Genomic DNA, 17,373 nt, shown 5'->3' on the forward strand with positions numbered 1-17,373 from the left:
ATGATATAAAATATTACAAATATCTTTGTTTATAAATTATTTCATACGAATAACTTTTATTTTTAAGTAAAAAACCAACTTATTTATTACATGCGTTTCTATTGGTTGGTTCCTGTATGTTCATAGAAATAATGCATTTCTATTCTGATTGGTTTGTTTCGCGATCGTTGTAGACTGTGACTTAAATATATATATATATATACATGTATATATGTATATGTATATTAAAGAGATAAAATAAATAATTCGGACGAAGTACACAGAAGATATAAACTATTTTTAAGTAGATTAAAATTGATTGAGTTGACAATTATAATCGTTTTAGATTAAATTTAATTTAGAGAGAAAAAAAAATAATAAAGGATCAGTAATCGTATCCTATTTCTAATTGGTTCTTCGTTGTTCTTCCTGCTAATTTTTACTAAGTTCACTATTATAGCCAGTGCTTGTACTTGGAGAAAAATGGCTGCTAGACAAAACAGTGGAGAAAACAAGAATTAAATCGAATTGAAGGTCGCTAGTGATGGTCAAACGTATCATGTTGTAGTTTTTCAATATAGTAATGTTGTTCTAACATATCCACAAGCGTAATAAAAAATTTGAACAATTATAAAAATTTCCAAGAACTCAATAAGTGATTAATAGATCTCATCGAGAAATTGTAAATGGAAGGGTGATAGTCACGATTGCGAAGCAACAAATTCTACGACCTTCGGCAATTAGTATGTGTAATGTGCAATAGTTTGTCTGTGTTGAATGCGTCGTATATATAAGCGTTATTTGAAAAAATTGTCAAAAATTCGTAAGAAACTAAAAGTTCATCATTCAAAATGACTATTTTATCGAAGAAGAAAACGAATGCATCAAAAGACAGACGTGAAGGAAGTAATAATTCCGAAGTCGACGTTCATGGAGTACAAAATGAACATAATCCTGCCTCAATTGCTTTACCAAACACACCATATCAGGTATTAAAGATGATAACGTTTATATATTGTTTTTAAAATTTTTTTTTCTTTTTTTTTTTTTTTATGTCGCATATCAACCACCATAAAAAATATCTGTGCCCTATGATTTCTTTTTTTTTCTTCTGTTAAATAACAGGTGCGTGGAGCTAATGGATTTGCTGTTGATCTTCATGCCGTACAGGGTGATCATGGTTCTGGTCCTATCGTTCTTAGTAATGGCTCATATGAGGTGAGAAGAAGTGGAAAGTTTATTGATGACAAATTGCTACATTCAATCTATTGTATTATCCTCAGTTACATTTAAAACCAAAAAAGTTGAGTAAGCAATAAGTGTATGTAAATACAAGAATTACAAACTTATATTCTGTGATTCTTTATCGAAATAATTCTGTTTTCATTTAGTTAGAAGGGTTTTCGATAATATATTATAATAAGTATTAAAATAATGTAAGAAAATCTTTATTATTATAGGCAACAGTAGATCGACGAGAGGAAAAGCATTTTGAAGATTCAAGCGGACCAAGCCATGGCAAACGTCATCGACAAAGGGCTAGTCCTCATAGGTAGTTAATATCAAACAACATTTACATTAATTGCAATTTATTTGATTATATTTTGTCAATAAAATTAAACTTTATTTTCTAGCAGCTGCATTGGAAGAAGTTCACGTTCCAAGAGAGAACGCGAAAGGGATAGGGGTCGAGAAAGAGAAAGGGAAAGAGACAGGGAAAGGCAAGCAACACCACCTGCAGCTTCGTGTAGTGGTTTACAAGGTAGATGAGATTATATTTAGTTGTATATTATTTTTTAAATATATTTTATAATAAAATTGTATACAATTCAATATAGGTTCAGATGGTGCTGTTATAAGCAACAATCGAATGAGTATTGTTGGTAGTGCATCAAATTTAGATGAACTTGCTAACGGTTATAATAGCGGAGATGAATATACTGGACGAACTGGAAATAATCTTACGTTAGCAGAATGGCAAGAGGTAGAATTCTAATAAACAATATACATAAATGTACCTACAATTAAATATTTTTTCATTTCAAGCGCGACAAATGGTTTGAAAAGCGTATGCGGAAAATGGGATTTATTGTGAAAAAGATGGGAGAAGATGGAGCATGTTTATTTAGAGCTGTTGCTGATCAAGTATATGGCGACCAAGAGATGCATGGAATTGTACGAAAACATTGCATGGATTACATTGTAAGTACTATTGTCAATGTTTTGTTATAGAATCGAGTGGATTTATTCTTTTGTAAATTCAAAATCTCTTTGATATTATGTTTCAGGCTTCCAATCAAGAATTTTTCTCTCACTTTGTAGCTGAAGATTTTACTACGTATGTTGATAGAAAAAGGCAGGAATATGTGCATGGAAACCATATAGAAATGCAAGCTATGTCTGAAATGTATAATCGTAGTATACAACTGTATTGTTATAGCACCGGTATTACGCATCATTTGTTTTATATTTGATTAATAAGTATTGAAAAATAGTATTTCTTATTATTTTAATATGTTATATTATAGAACCCATTAATATTTTCCATACGATGGTAAAGAGTGACAATGAACCGATACGATTGTCATACCAACGTGGCAGTCATTATAACAGTATAGTAGATCCATATAAAGCTACTATCGGTGTTGGATTAGGTTTACCATCATTCAATCCTGGTTCTGCAGATCGAGAACTTATATCGGATGCAGTCCGGCAAAGTGAAGAATTGCACATTGAGCAGGTAAATTGAATTAGTCTTTTATCCAGGATAAAAATAATGAAATCTTTTTATACCTCATAAGAACACATATGCTGTTTTGAAACAGACAATGCTTGAAGATAAAATAAAAGCTACTGATTGGGAAGCAACTAATGAAGCAATAGAAGAACAAGTGGCTAGAGAAAGTTATTTGCAATGGTTACGAGATAATGAAATGCGTAAAGCAGTGAGTACAGTATACCATATGAACCATAAAAATGTATTATAATAGTCTTAAAGCTTTCCATTAATCATATTATAAAAAAAGAAATTTGTCATTTGCTCATTAACAATAGAATAATTTAACATGTATATATATAAACATGAAGAGTTTTCAAACAATATTAACTTAACATATTTTAAATTCAGCGGTCAGCAAGTAGCAGCAGTACTAGTACTGTTACAAGTGCCCAACACAGCCATGCACATTTTCATTCCCATGGAAATCGCGGACAACAACGCAGTCATACTTCTTCTCCAACTACTACTCAGACTAGCCAGGATTCTATGCGCAATTCTCCAAAGGTTCAGATTTTTATTATATAAGAATTAGTTATTTTAAAATGAAGTAAAATAGAAATAAATATAAAAAGAATTAAATACATTTACAGGTCTCAGATAATGTATGGTATAAAAGGTCTCCACAACATCAATCCCCTCAAGGTTCTAATATTACTCATCTTCCGCCATCAGATTTTAAAGAAAAAATAATGCCACAAGAACCTGTACCAGGAAGTAGTAAGGAAGCACACACATCGCCTGATATTTCGCTGTTTAATCGTCTTCCTCCGGAAGTATTTGGTAAAATTAATATTTCAATTGAAATATATGTTGAAATTGTAATAATATATTCTAGTTATCTAATTAAATAACAAATAATAACATGGTGATACACATGTTACAGGTTTGACAGATTGGGAAGATAGCGATATTCTTTCCAAAGTATTAGCAACATCGCAGCAGGAATATTTGGATAGTTTGAAGCAATCATGTACATCAGAAAATAACATTAACATGATACACGAATCTAACAATAGTTAATTTCTGTATAAGAGATTCGGTATAGTGAAGAGAAAATTGTAATATGTCAGAGAATATATATTTATATATATATATATATATATATACATATATATATGTATTGCAGTATCATCTAATCTCCATTAATGCTAGGGTGTAAGGTGGTTTCCTTTTCTTTCGTTGGAGTGTATTATAAAATCGAAATTTGTTTTTATGTTCTCTATCCCAATTCTTTTATCAAATAATTGTGTTAGTTAAGAACATATACGATGAACGTTACATACACGTTTTCCTTAATTAAAAAAAAAAAAATGTTATTTTAAATAACATTTACACATCACAACATACACACGCACACACATACACATAAATATATTTCCATTAGAAATCGTTTTCGTTGCAAAACAAACTAACTAACAAAATATAGAAAAGAAATAGAAGAAAAAAAAAGAAATGTAACAATCAAAAATCATTGCATTAGCAAAAGTGTTAAACAGTCGATTGCAGTAGTTGTCATTTTTCATGGATGCTTTATCCATTTTACGTTATTGCTGTTACTATTATCTTCTTTTTTTGTCATCTTAAATCATATTTCTCATGGATAGAAAAAAATAAAAAAATAAAAAAATATTCTTTGATAATCGTGAAAAACATTCTCTTGTTATAATATAATAGGTCAAAATGCTTCAGAAAAAAATCATGATCGTATTATTTGTAAGAAAAAAAGTAAATAAAAAATCTATTATCTAATAATATATCCGTCTTATACGATTTTTCCTATTGTAATTTATCGAACACATTCGAAGTTTTCATATATAATATTTTAAAATACAAGTAGAGATGGTAGATTATACTAAACAAATATATATATATATATATATATATATATAAAAAAGCATATATAAGTAAATATTAAGTGTCCTCTGCCTTTATCGTATTGTCATTAATGTATTTTAGTGTATATAAGAGAGTACTTTTAGTGTAAATAATCACATTTTTCTGTAAACAATTACCACTGAGTTATGAACTATGAATACAATTTTACAAATTTATACGTCGTTTATTAAACTTAACTTCATATATCATTCCTAAATATCAATTATTAATAATTAAGAAAACGTATACGTTTATAGAAATGAATAATTCTATCAAAGAATATAAGTTTGAAGCTGTATTGGGTAAAGGAATGTTTGGGTAAGAAAAATATTCATTTTTATTAATTAGTCATTTCTTAGAATATGATATATGTGTCTGTGTGCCGATAGAACTGTTCATCTAGTTAGACGAACAAGGGATTTGAAACCGTTTGTTATAAAAGAGCAAAATTTAAGCGTCGAAACTAATTTATCTTTTAAAGTAAGTTTACATATATTTTAATTATACTCTTATATTTGATTTAAATTCATCAAATGACATTACGTATGTTTTATAGATGGTCCTGAGAGAAGTAGAATATTTGCAAAAGATGAGACATCCAAACATTGTTGCTTATCATGCGGCTTGGATCGAAAATAATAAAAGTTACATTCTTATGGAATACGCTACTCGTGGTACTTTGAAAGAATTATTAGAAAAACTTAGTGTACCGCTTGTGGAAGAGGTAATAAATACTTTCCTTTTTTTTTTTTTTAATAATAAATTAATGTAAAAATTATAAGTTACTATAAAAATGGAGAGTATTATTATTTTCATAGAATGCACTGTACTTATTTTCGCAAATAACTCTTGGAGTTCATCACATACATACCAAGAAAATTCTTCATAGAGATTTGAAACCTGAAAATATTTTATTGACTGGACGCAAAGGAGATATTGTTAAGATTACTGACTTTGGTGTTTCTAAAAATATACTAGAGTAAGATTTATCATATTTTTTACTAAAAATTTTTCAAGATATTAGATAATTTAATGCAATATTAATCCTTTGAGCACTCTTGTCTGCTTTTATGATAAACCTACTAGCAAATTTCAACTTGTCTACTAAAATGAAGAAACTTGTAATTCTCATAGAGTTCTTAAGTCCTATATACTTTGATCTGCATATGAGTACACTTTATATTATGAATTTCTCCATAGTGTGATATAGTATGTAAAGGATTAATATTATTTTTTTTTATACTTTAGGGAGTCCATGTGTTGTGCTGGATCTTATTGCTACATGGCTCCAGAAATGCTTTCGTGTCAACCGTACGATTTAAAATCGGACATATGGAGCATGGGTGTTATTCTTTACGAAATGGTGACTAAGCAGCTTCCATTCCCTACATCTGTAATTATTACAATTAATTACTTAATTAATATTTTGAAGTAGCAATAATAACTTTAAATGATCAATCATAATTTTAGGATCTAGCTGAGATTACAAGAATGGTGTGCAATAAAAAACCAAAACCATTTAATAAGAAAATTTCAATCTCGACAATACGGTTGATATCGAAAATGTTAAGGAAACAAGCAATTTATCGTCCGAAAACCGATCAATTAATACTTTGTCCGTATTTGGTTCCATTCATTGCACGTGTTTATTTAAATCTCGGCAGAATTCAATATAATTATCGTAGGGGTAAAGAAAACTTTGATCCTCAAATTTTTCAATATTTTTTCAAAACTCAACATTGACATATACTCGTTCATAACTTTTATCGATTAACTATTTTTATTATTATGTAATTTGATTTCTATAGAAAAAAAAAAAAAAAAATAAAGAGAACTTTTACTATTTGTGTCGAATAAAATTTTGCTTTATTTTGTATATTTTTTATTTACTTAACGAACAATGCAATATACCAGAGTTATGCATTTTAATCTAAAAATCTTTATATGTACGTTTGTAAAAATACGTTTTACAGTTATGGTCACAGATGGTTTATTTTTATACGATTGTGAAATGTCGGTAGAACATGAAAAGCATTTTATTGTTCGCCGAATGACTGTTAAGTTCGGACATAGTATTAAAGGGAGAAGAGTAACAACAACAGGAAGTAAAGGCCGGAACTCTGGAGAGTTAATTTCATTTGACTATACCCGCGCTTAGGAAGTGAGTTCTTCAATTGTAGTATTTCAGTTCACACCTTGCCAACTAGAATTACTGTCCCTCGTCGCGAATTAGTATTTTAATTTTGCACAAAATAAAATTTTAATTTGTTTTGCCATGAAAATAAACGATAAATTTGTTTTGATACTCATCAATTAATTATGAATTATTAAAAAATCTATCTCAAAGTATTGGAATTAAAATATTAAACGTATGTGTTATAAAATAATAAATCTGTTTAAATTTTCAACATGCAATTATCCGTTATACTATTTGTATATTATCTATGTCGATGTTCGTGGGTAATGAGTTTATCAATTGATTCATATACGACGAATATCACTACGGAAATACCGACGTACGACACTCTGGAATCTGAAGATTTGAACAAAGAAACTCAGTATTTTTTAAATCCTATCTATCGTGATCTCGATCCTTCGAATGACGTCGAACGTATTGATCTTCAACAATGGCCAGGAAGATCCACTGTTCTTTTACATCGTAATGATGTTCCTTCCACTACTAATGTAAAACAGAATAAGTTTGTCAACTTTAGTGTACCCTTGCAACAAAATTCAACCAGGTATGTGTACTATATATAATAATAATAATAAAGATAATTAATAGATTTTTGAAACACTGATAATAAAAAAGTTATTTTCATTATCAGATATCCAAGATTTAGTATACCACTCTCAATCGCAATGATAGACGAACTTTTTTGCGATTTTGGTCCACTTCCATCGTTGTCTCTCTGCGAGTGGCAAAATGGTAGTGATTCATTAGACTGGATGGCAGGATCTGGTTTAGGAACTAATTGGTTTGGTGGACCACCATCGGATTCTACTACTAGTACAATGGAAGGAGGGTCCGTGTCTATAATTATCAAAGAAGTATTAAAATATTAGAATATATATATTTAAATATAAAAATCTTGTAATTATTTTTAAAATTGTCATTAATGGAATAATTATTTAGATATGCTTTTGTGGAAACATCGCAAATACCATCGAAAAGTATAACAGGCAAAAGTTCTGGAGCTCGATTACACAGTCCTCAATTAGGAAGTACTGGTGTTTCAGGAACTTGCATTATGTTTAAATACTCACTGGATGGTCTTAGCGTAGCAGGATTAAGAGTACTCTTGCATTTGGGTTTTGATGAGTACTCCATTAGAAAAGAACCAGAAGATGCAATTACATTTCAAAATGTTACCGTACCACCTTGTAAGCCCGCTAAGACGGAAAGCGAACGTGTGATCTGGCATGCTCAGTATTATGACCTTGAAATGTGGCAGCAAGCTCAGATACTTTACACGTATCCAGATGTACATTCGGTAAAGAAATTTATTCAAATGTTAATCGATAATTTCTTCTGAATCATTTACTGATTTTACCATTAATTTGTAGTTAATCATTGAAGCAGTACCTGTTGATTCAACTGATCCATCCCGTCTCTTTCGAGGATATGTAGCGATCGATGATATCGATCTCCAACCTGGAACTTCCTGCGTAGGATTTTGTAACTTTGCAGGTGGATTCTGTGATTGGAACAACGATGCAGAAGACGATTTTGACTGGACAATAGTACGTTTTAATAGAATATTTATTATCATCGAAAAATCAAAAGATTTAATCATTTAGTTGTATTGTTTTCAGAGTCGAGGTAGCATAAATCCAGCGACTGGTCCAGCTATGGATAGCTCCAGTGATCGAGCTACGGCTGGTGGTTATGCCTATATCAATTCTAGATTTCCGCGTAGACCTGGTGATACAGCAAGATTAATCAGTACCAGTTTCCCAGCTACCAATCCAGATGCTCCGATTTGTATACATTTTTGGTTTCATATGTTCGGTACAGGAATTGGTAATTTGAAACTTTACTTACGTCACTTTCGTGATCTCGATGCAATGTTACAAGAAATTTGGGGATTAAGCGGGAACGCTGGTAACGCTTGGTACATGTCTCAAATAACTATTGGATCTTTGGATGACTATCAATTAATTTTCGAAGCATCTGTAGGAAATACTGGTATGGGTGATATCGCTATAGATGACATTACGTTTACTCATGGTGCTTGTCCTGGTAAGATCTCATACCAATGAAAAGAAATCATGTTCCTAAAAATAAGTGCAATTAATATATTATTCTTTCTATTGATTTCGTATAGTGTATCCACAAGTAGCAGCAACAATATCAAGAGATTGTACTTTTGAAGTAGACGAATGTGATTGGATCAATACCAGAGATCCGGATCGTGTCGAATGGGAAAGAGTTTCTACTCAAATATTAAGTCCTAGAAATCAACGTAAACCGTACAGTAATGGAAATACTGGCACCAGACACAATGAATTTTTTTTAACACTTGGCAAATCTCGTAGTGGATCTTTTGGTGGTGGTACTGCTCAACTCGTTAGTCGTGAAATGAGTGGTTCTGCTAATCCATTGTGTATTACATTTTGGTATATCATGTTCGAGTCCTTTATTGATTCCACCGGACCAAGCTTAGGTGTTCTTCGTTTATACATACAATCTAATGATGAGTCACCAGCAGAGCCCAAACCTATCTGGCAATTATACAATGACCAAGGTCCTACCTGGAATTACGCACAAGTAAATATTAATGAAAGAAAAAACTTTAATATCTATTTTGAAGGTATATGGGGTCCGAATAGAGCAAATGGTATTATTGGTATTGATGACATATCTTTTTACATTGGAAACTGTACTGGTAAACATTAATCAAAAAATTGTATAAATTTGATACAAACAAATATTATAAAGTACATAAGAATGAAGTAACAAATTGTTTTAGTAAGACCACCTGCTGCTTCTGTCAGAAATGAGGATTGTAGTTTCGAAAAAGGAATATGTGGGTGGGAAAACATTACTCTTTCAAATAATGATCGGTCTGTTACTTGGCAACGAGCATTTCTTACTCACCGACCAGCTCAGCTCTTAGATAAAACGTTTGGGACTACAGGCGATTATATTTTTTTTGATATATACACACCTGATAAAAAATCCACTGAGGTACAATTACGTTCTCCAATTATTAACACACCTGCTGATGAAGAGTCCACTTGTTTCACATTTTGGTTTGCTGCTTTCGGCGTTGAAGAGTCTACGATGTTACAAATTATTAGAACGTCTGATGTTGAAGATGCAAATGGTGGTAATGATGAAAATGGTAACGATGAAATATTGGTATGTAATGATTCTATATTTTCTTTTGTTACTTTGTTATAATTTCTTTTTTCTTGTTTACTTTGGTCTTAACATTTCTATATTCACACATATGATTTATATTAATTTAACATTGAAATCATTTTTCTTTAGTTATGGTCATTAACAGCAAAGGGATTTAATAATCCAAGACCAGTATGGATGGCAGCGCAAGTAACAATTGATGGACGTTTACCGTATCGTCTTATTCTGAAGGGCAGTGCTAGTAATGGTGGCTTTGCTATCGATGACATTAAATTTCAACCTCGTGTTTGTCCAAGTAAAATTATTTTAAAATTTAAATATATCATAATATATTTAATTTTAATTTCATTAATTCAAATTATTTTTAAATATTTTAGCTCGACCACCAGAAGCTCATCCACAATTAAACTCAAATAAGATGTAATAAATTAATTACTAAAATGATATTCATAATAAAAATCTTACAATAAAATAATATACAATTGAAAAATCGAACTTTTTTTTTTTATAAATAAAATAAATAATAATTTTCTATATACACACACACACATATGCAAATTTGATGACATTGAAATGAAAATCATTTATTAAATTAAAAAGATATAGATTGAAAGTCAATAGAATTATGAAAAATATATAGTAGTATTGTGTGAAAGAACACGTCTGTGATTAACAGAATATAATTAACTTTGTATAGGATTATGTTATTAATGGCGTTAATGACAATAACTAGAGACATCAAAATATAACGATTTATTCGCAACTTTAATAGCTTTTTTTTCAGTATAAAGACCTAAAATATTCTATAGGTGAAAATACTAAATATTAATTTAATAGGTACTATTTTTGTTGTTGTATCACAGATGCGCCGTGACACATAACGCAGTCATACATCACCTCTTTGTCAAGTAACTAGTAGGTAACTCGCGAATGATATTTATTTAAAAATTAAATTCGATTCAGACAATCAATTACAAGGCGAGAATAGAATTTCTTTTATAGATAAAATGATAAATAATATTTTATCATTAAAATATGGTATCATCCTTAGAGGTGAGAAGATACTTTAGTAAATTATTGATAAATTGGTTCATCTGTACATTATCACATATTGAATTATCATTAAAAATATATGACTACCAAATATAATTGTTCTTGCCAAGAAGATAGTATGAAGAAAGGTGCAATAATAAATAATTACATCTTTTCCTTTAACGATAATTCAATATTATAAAATTCTTCAATTTGATATAATAATAGTAATAGTAATATATACGAAGGCCTTTTGTGTACTTTCTTAATATAATATACAGATTCATTGTTTCAAATGATTAACAATAATAATGCCACACTTACGACTTATTTAACGTACTCTTTTTCTCTCTTCTCTTTCTCTTTCTCTTTCTTGCCGTTATAATAAAATAGATAATAAGAATAACGAAGATGAGTTTAAAAAGTTTCAATTTCACGCATCATCTGGAGATTTCTGGAGCTTTAAATTTATCTGGACGGAAGCTATCTTCCCGAATTAATTTAAATATGCGAATATATGTACGTGAGATATCACAGGTTTAATTCTTTGCCAAATTTTAGCAAAATGTTCTACGAATAAATGTTCACAAAACAATTTACTTAATTTTAACTTGAAAAACTTGAGACACCTAATACATATATATGTATACAACTACAGTAGAATAATTTATATAAATGTATAAATAGTAATTTCAGTAATGAAACTTAATGTACAATGCCTTCAATTTTGAAATATTATTTCAAAATTCTTTGATCATTCATAAAAATGATCCGCAGTTAGTGTGCTTGTTTGACTTCAAGCAATTGCGGATAATTTTCAACGATATTTAATAAAATCCCATCGATATATGCTCTTAATTGAGCATTGACTTCCTGTTGTTCTTTTAAAGCCTGTTTCAGCTGAAACATATAATAATGTTTTAAATAAATAAATAAATAAATATATTTATGAAATAGAAGAATAAAAATATTTACACATACTTCCGAAATACTATATGGCGATTCATATTCATCAATAGGATGACCATCCATCTACAATAAGAAATAAATTTGTAAATCATTACTCGGTATAATTTACAACATTATAACAAATTAAATAATGATATATGTACCTGATCCTGACTCATACCAGCCAATAACTCGGCTGCTAGACTCGGTCCTTTCTCGCTTCCATTATTACAAGGACTTAACATTAAAAGTTCTCGGCCTGCTTGTACAGCGGCAGCAGCTTGCAACTCGTCTCGTGCTTCTTCCAGACCTATTGATAAATATATATTAATGTAATATATATTAAATAATAATAATAATAATAAAAGAAAAAAAAGAGCAACATACTTTTGTTACGTGCTTGAAGATGAACCACCTGTTGTTCAAGTTCTTCGACTCTCTGTTGATTATCAGCTCTAATTATAAGTTCTTCTTTGGCCACTTGAAGCATATGATGAGCTTCATTGGCTCTAGCAACTGCTTGCTTTTCGTTTTCTCTGGCAGTATTTATTTCGCTTTGAGAATCCTTAAGTTCTATCTCAAGCCGAGTTTTGTCATTTTTAAATCTTTCAAGTTGCTCTCTTAATCTTCCTATTTCATCCCTTAAAGTAGAACTTTCTAAATCGATTGATTGTAACTTAATAGCATAATTTTCTAATTGTAATTGTTTTTCTCGTTCCAAACGACTGGCCAATTCTCTATGCCTTCGTTGTTCAGCCTAAAATAAAATAAAAGAACAGTTTTATTTTTTTGATTTATAAATATATAGAATATAGATCACAGAAAAGAAAAATAAAGATCATATCGAACAAACCTGCAATCGTTCTTCTGCTCTAGTTTCAGCATCTTTCGCAGCTTCTTCTAAAATCAATATTCTCGCTTGTAAGGTTGCATTTTCTTGTTTAACTCTTGCGTATCTTTCTTCGCCGACCGATTGGGTATCGGCCAATACGTTCATTTGCTCTTGAATCATTTGGACCTATAATATAAAATAATATTAATAATATTTATACTTATATTTAATATATATATATATAAATGTGTTTATTTTTTAAATGGAATATAATAAGTATATATATTATATACTTTTTAAAAATAAATAAAAAATAATAATAATATAGTATTATGTACAAATATATATACATATTAAGAAACATTATTTATTAGTTTAATTTTTCTCATATAATTAAAACATAAATGTTACGCAAACGGAAACTATATTCTAAATAAAATATTCAAGACGCAAAGAACATTCCACCTAAAGGCGTTGCACTTATGCATTCTCGCTAGTTAAGAAGACTCATGTGGTTAGAATACCAAATGTGGATATCCGTAGGTTTTTCAACTTACTATTCTTATCAATGACAATTAAAAAAAGAAAGGAAAAAAAAAAGAACGTAAGACGTATTTCCTGCGAATTGGCATCTTTACAGTAAAATTCTACGAACGCGTACATTCTAAAATTACTTAACAATAAGAAAATCATTTTGGTGCCATATTCAAAATATACAAACACGAATAATAACGTCTTATATTTGACATGTATTGCAACCTTGACTTAGAGATGAACATTATAACCACATGAATTAAACATCATTCGTTCTATCAATGATTTATAAATATATGTATATATAACATAATCTTTTCTAAATATAGATATCTATAATATATATATATATATAATAACCTTGCAATGTTTAACCAAAAACCAAATATATTAGAAGCCGAGTTAACGCAGCTATCCGATTATCTAAAAGCTTGGGGGGAATACCAATAAGAAAATAAAACCTATCATTAAAAAGGTTTCTTTGAAATAATTAAATCCAAGAAAAATTAAAGTAAAAAAAAAAAAACGAAAGAAGAAAAAGAAAAGAAAACAGAATACTACAGATATAAATAATTGAATCAACAAAAATTGTGTACTTGGCAATATACCAAAAAATACGTCAGTAGTTTTCAACGAAAAGAAGATTGAAATACAATACAACACCAAGTATAGAATGAAACTGTAAATAGAACAATTCATAAAGGATCAATAGAAAAAGATGAGAAGAAAAGTATTATGAATAAAAGAAAGATATAAAATTGGTGATAAGGGATGATATGTTCGTATGATTAAAAAGCATACTTGTCCTGTAAGAGAAGGAACGCGTCGTCTAGTTGTCGTCCTAGTAACACGGGGCACCTGGCCGACAAATTGAAATTGTCCCTCCCAAAGGTCGTATTCTAAACCCGCACCTGGTCCGGAGGGTGGTCCCTCCCCAAAAGTGTTAGAAACACATCGATAATCAATCGATTCTAAATCATCGTCGTCGTCGTCGTCATTCAATCGTCGAGATTCCATTTCTTATTCTATTATTATTTAACAATCTATATCTTTGTGTCTCTTTCTCTATATATATAAATATATATATTTTATTTCTTTTTTAAACAAAAATCAAGTCACGTCATCGACATAATCTTTGTTCTCAATGATCTATCATCAACATTTTTCTGACTGACGACGACGACGTCGACGAGGAGGAGAACGACGACGACGACGAGGATGACAAATACAAGACGCATAACACGCGCCATAAATTGACGATGATGATAATAAACCATAATCTGTCTATCTCGGTCCCACTCACACGATCACGAACATAACCTCTTAAACGATACAACTAACGTAGCGATTATAATTCGCTTTTACCACTTTGGTATACTTTGATTTAATAATAATAATAATAATAATATTAATAATAATGAAACAAGACAATTAAACAAGATGATCGAATAATAATAATAAGAAGAAAAAAAGAAAAAAAAAAAAAATGGAAATGCAACGCACACTTCACGTCTTCCAACGCTGCGCACTTCAAATACATTCGACTTCCTCGTGTCGCGCGTTTTCGACTCCCGATCGTTGGCCGGGAATAACCGAACGATTGCGAACGATTCTATTTGTGTTCTTCTGTTGCTTTCCACACACACTAACTCCTCACAGATGATAACTTCCAGGGGATGCATATATGTGTGTGTGTTTGTATGTATATATGTAACCGCGTGAGCGGTGCATTTAAGCTAATAATACGTGTTTTAAGGTATATACAACTCTATATACGATATATACGTATATATATATATCAATATATATACGGTATCATGTATATATAAGTTCTATATACATATACACATATGTATCTATATGTGTTACATTGCATAGCTCAACGCCCACCCCCTTACAAATTCGATGCGCGCGAGTAGGTAAAATACATCCTACTCGAAGAAAAAAGAAAGAGAAGAGAAATTTCTCACATACTACTACTACTTCTTTTTCTTACATACGTGCTATCCTTTTTAGATTTGCATTTGCATTTTTCTTGTTCTTTTTTTGCTGTAGCTTTTTCGTATTCACTGTGTGTGCATCCATCTCTTTCGAATTCTCTTTCTCTGATTCTTTCTTTTTCTTTCTTTTTACGTTTTACTCGTGTATGTATTATGTGTATTCCATGAAAGGTATATATATATATACATATATGTAATTTTAACTATGATTATCTCTTTTATACGTGGGTGAATTCTTGGGACAAGGGATGGGCGGATTAGGAAGTTAACGTGGGTCTATATAAGTGTTTCGAGGTCACATATTCTGACTTGCCTTATGCGAAAATAGATAGAACGTTCTCCTCACTAGATTTCCTGCCGATTTTATGCGTATGCACACTGTTATGCATTTACGTGCGAAATTACGTTGGTGCGAAAATACGAAAGATAGAACTATGGTCGCCATATTGGTTTGAGCATATATAAACGTAGACTCTATCGATTGATGTTGTTGTTATTATTATTAATATTATTATTAGTATTATCATTATTATTAGTATTATTATACCCAGATACGAAGTATATCTTTTGTATTTTGGTAAAAATAATAAATATAATAACATAAATATATATATATATATTTATGTTATTATATTAATTGTAAGAGAGAGAGAGAGAGTACAATATATCTGTACCTTTTTTTTATTTTAGTTGAAAATAATCATTAAAATGATTATGAGATTGTTTTATCGAACGAATTCACTGAAAAATTTGATTGAATCAATTGAATATTATAATCCCTTATTTTCATCCCTGTCTATTACTCCACTCTTTGTAAGTTTTATATCCGACGTAAATTATCACTACTGCAATCACCACAAAACTCACGAAGGACCATCCAACCCAACCAACTATACCGGTGCATGACGTTTTAGCACAGGCCATTCCTCGCTACTCCAACTTTTTAATCGGATTTAACATAGAGGATCGATGAACAACTGTCCTTAATTATCGATTAACATATTCTTACGAATAAATTTTGATAGAATTTTCCTTTATACAGAATTTTATCGATCACTTATATCAAGAAATTTTCTAATAAATAATACATCCTAACGAACAAATGACTAATTTCATTTAATCAAACAATTGACATACGAGATTTATCTATGACGATATTATATGAACGTGTTGAAAAGTTTTGAGCCTAACATAGAAACATTTTTTTTAATTACGATCAAATTCATTTTTAATTTGTCGTCATAGTTTTAGAACTTTTTAATCCACCCTTTGTCTAATAACAATGAACTAATTCAAAGAAAAATGAAAAAACAAATATATATTTTCTAATTATAATTAATTGTAATATTAAATAATAGGTGGTACAAGAGCGAGTATCAAAATAAAATTGTATTCTACATTTTCGATTTAGTTTTTCACGTAGAATCATCATCATCATCCCCTGTACCATCAATTACAGTAAACCCTGTATATTTAAGTACTTTTATTTTCCATACAATCAATAATAAATATACTGAATTAATTTATTCTATTAAATGATCTCTCAATAATGCTATTAAATAAAATGTTAATTATTTTGTTTTTTTTTTATTTATTCCATCTTTCGGGATTTATTTTTATAATCGATTATCGGCATTTATTGTATTGAGACTTGACACGTCAGTAGCTATATTAATTTTTGAACGAGGAATATTAATTATTCCTCTATTTAATGTATTTTCATTCTCATCGATTTCGTCGTTCGATTTCTTGTTCTGCATCTTTTCGAAGATTTTTTTCGAAGACATCATAACGGGAAATTTCTTACATTGTTCACAGGGCATACTGCATTCTTTTTTAAATTCTGATATCATACCAATGCAACGTACAAATTCGGCCGGACAATTTTGTATGGCGTCTTTCTGCCTCCTCACTGTCTATTTGAATTTAAAAACAAATTCGAAAGTTTTTGTATGTAAATTTGGAAAAATTAAATCTGTTATTATATATTCCAAATTTATATATTGTTGTTTATATATATATAATA

General features: G+C 29.9%; 3 protein-coding genes across 6 annotated transcripts in view; 2 read left to right on the forward strand and 1 right to left on the reverse strand.

Annotated features, from left to right (window-relative positions):
* The first annotated feature begins 238 nt into the window (after window positions 1-238).
* Window positions 239-4,091, forward strand: LOC106788135 (OTU domain-containing protein 5-B). 4 transcript variants are annotated; one of them, XM_014751130.1, is made up of 12 exons: window positions 239-968; window positions 1,105-1,197; window positions 1,440-1,531; window positions 1,614-1,741; window positions 1,818-1,963; window positions 2,026-2,181; window positions 2,268-2,424; window positions 2,508-2,719; window positions 2,781-2,924; window positions 3,107-3,262; window positions 3,349-3,538; window positions 3,642-4,091. In XM_014751130.1, the coding sequence occupies exons 1-12, from the start codon at window positions 831-833 to the stop codon at window positions 3,776-3,778; spliced, it is 1,749 nt and encodes a 582-aa protein (XP_014606616.1). In that variant the 5' UTR covers window positions 239-830; the 3' UTR covers window positions 3,779-4,091. The 4 variants fall into 4 exon arrangements, with proteins under 4 accessions (XP_014606616.1, XP_014606618.1, XP_014606617.1 ...); XM_014751132.1 differs by having other exon boundaries at window positions 2,805-2,924; XM_014751131.1 differs by having other exon boundaries at window positions 1,617-1,741.
* Window positions 4,092-4,670: 579 nt separating this feature from the next.
* Window positions 4,671-10,418, forward strand: LOC106788103 (MAM and LDL-receptor class A domain-containing protein 2-like). The gene is made up of 15 exons (XM_014751055.1): window positions 4,671-4,951; window positions 5,023-5,113; window positions 5,190-5,357; window positions 5,452-5,612; window positions 5,882-6,026; window positions 6,104-6,374; window positions 6,607-6,738; window positions 7,038-7,374; window positions 7,462-7,659; window positions 7,770-8,127; window positions 8,201-8,377; window positions 8,450-8,876; window positions 8,962-9,522; window positions 9,607-9,998; window positions 10,131-10,418. The coding sequence occupies exons 1-15, from the start codon at window positions 4,893-4,895 to the stop codon at window positions 10,416-10,418; spliced, it is 3,765 nt and encodes a 1,254-aa protein (XP_014606541.1). The 5' UTR covers window positions 4,671-4,892.
* Window positions 10,419-10,738: 320 nt separating this feature from the next.
* LOC106788124 (rab11 family-interacting protein 4B-like) overlaps window positions 10,739-17,373 on the reverse strand; it is a 20,099-nt gene continuing 13,464 nt past the window's right edge. Inside the window, exons 6-10 of the mRNA XM_014751108.1 lie at window positions 12,835-12,999; window positions 12,369-12,738; window positions 12,146-12,291; window positions 12,015-12,065; window positions 10,739-11,933 (exon numbers count right to left, since the gene is read on the reverse strand). Of these exons, the coding sequence (XP_014606594.1) occupies window positions 11,811-11,933; window positions 12,015-12,065; window positions 12,146-12,291; window positions 12,369-12,738; window positions 12,835-12,999 (855 nt within the window). The 3' untranslated portion in view covers window positions 10,739-11,810. The remainder of the gene's footprint in view (window positions 11,934-12,014; window positions 12,066-12,145; window positions 12,292-12,368; window positions 12,739-12,834; window positions 13,000-17,373) is intronic.

The sequence above is a fragment of the Polistes canadensis genome, unplaced genomic scaffold, assembly GCF_001313835.1.
Source record: "Polistes canadensis isolate GaletaPanama2010 unplaced genomic scaffold, ASM131383v1 scaffold_126, whole genome shotgun sequence".
NCBI classification, from domain to species: domain Eukaryota; kingdom Metazoa; phylum Arthropoda; class Insecta; order Hymenoptera; family Vespidae; genus Polistes; species Polistes canadensis.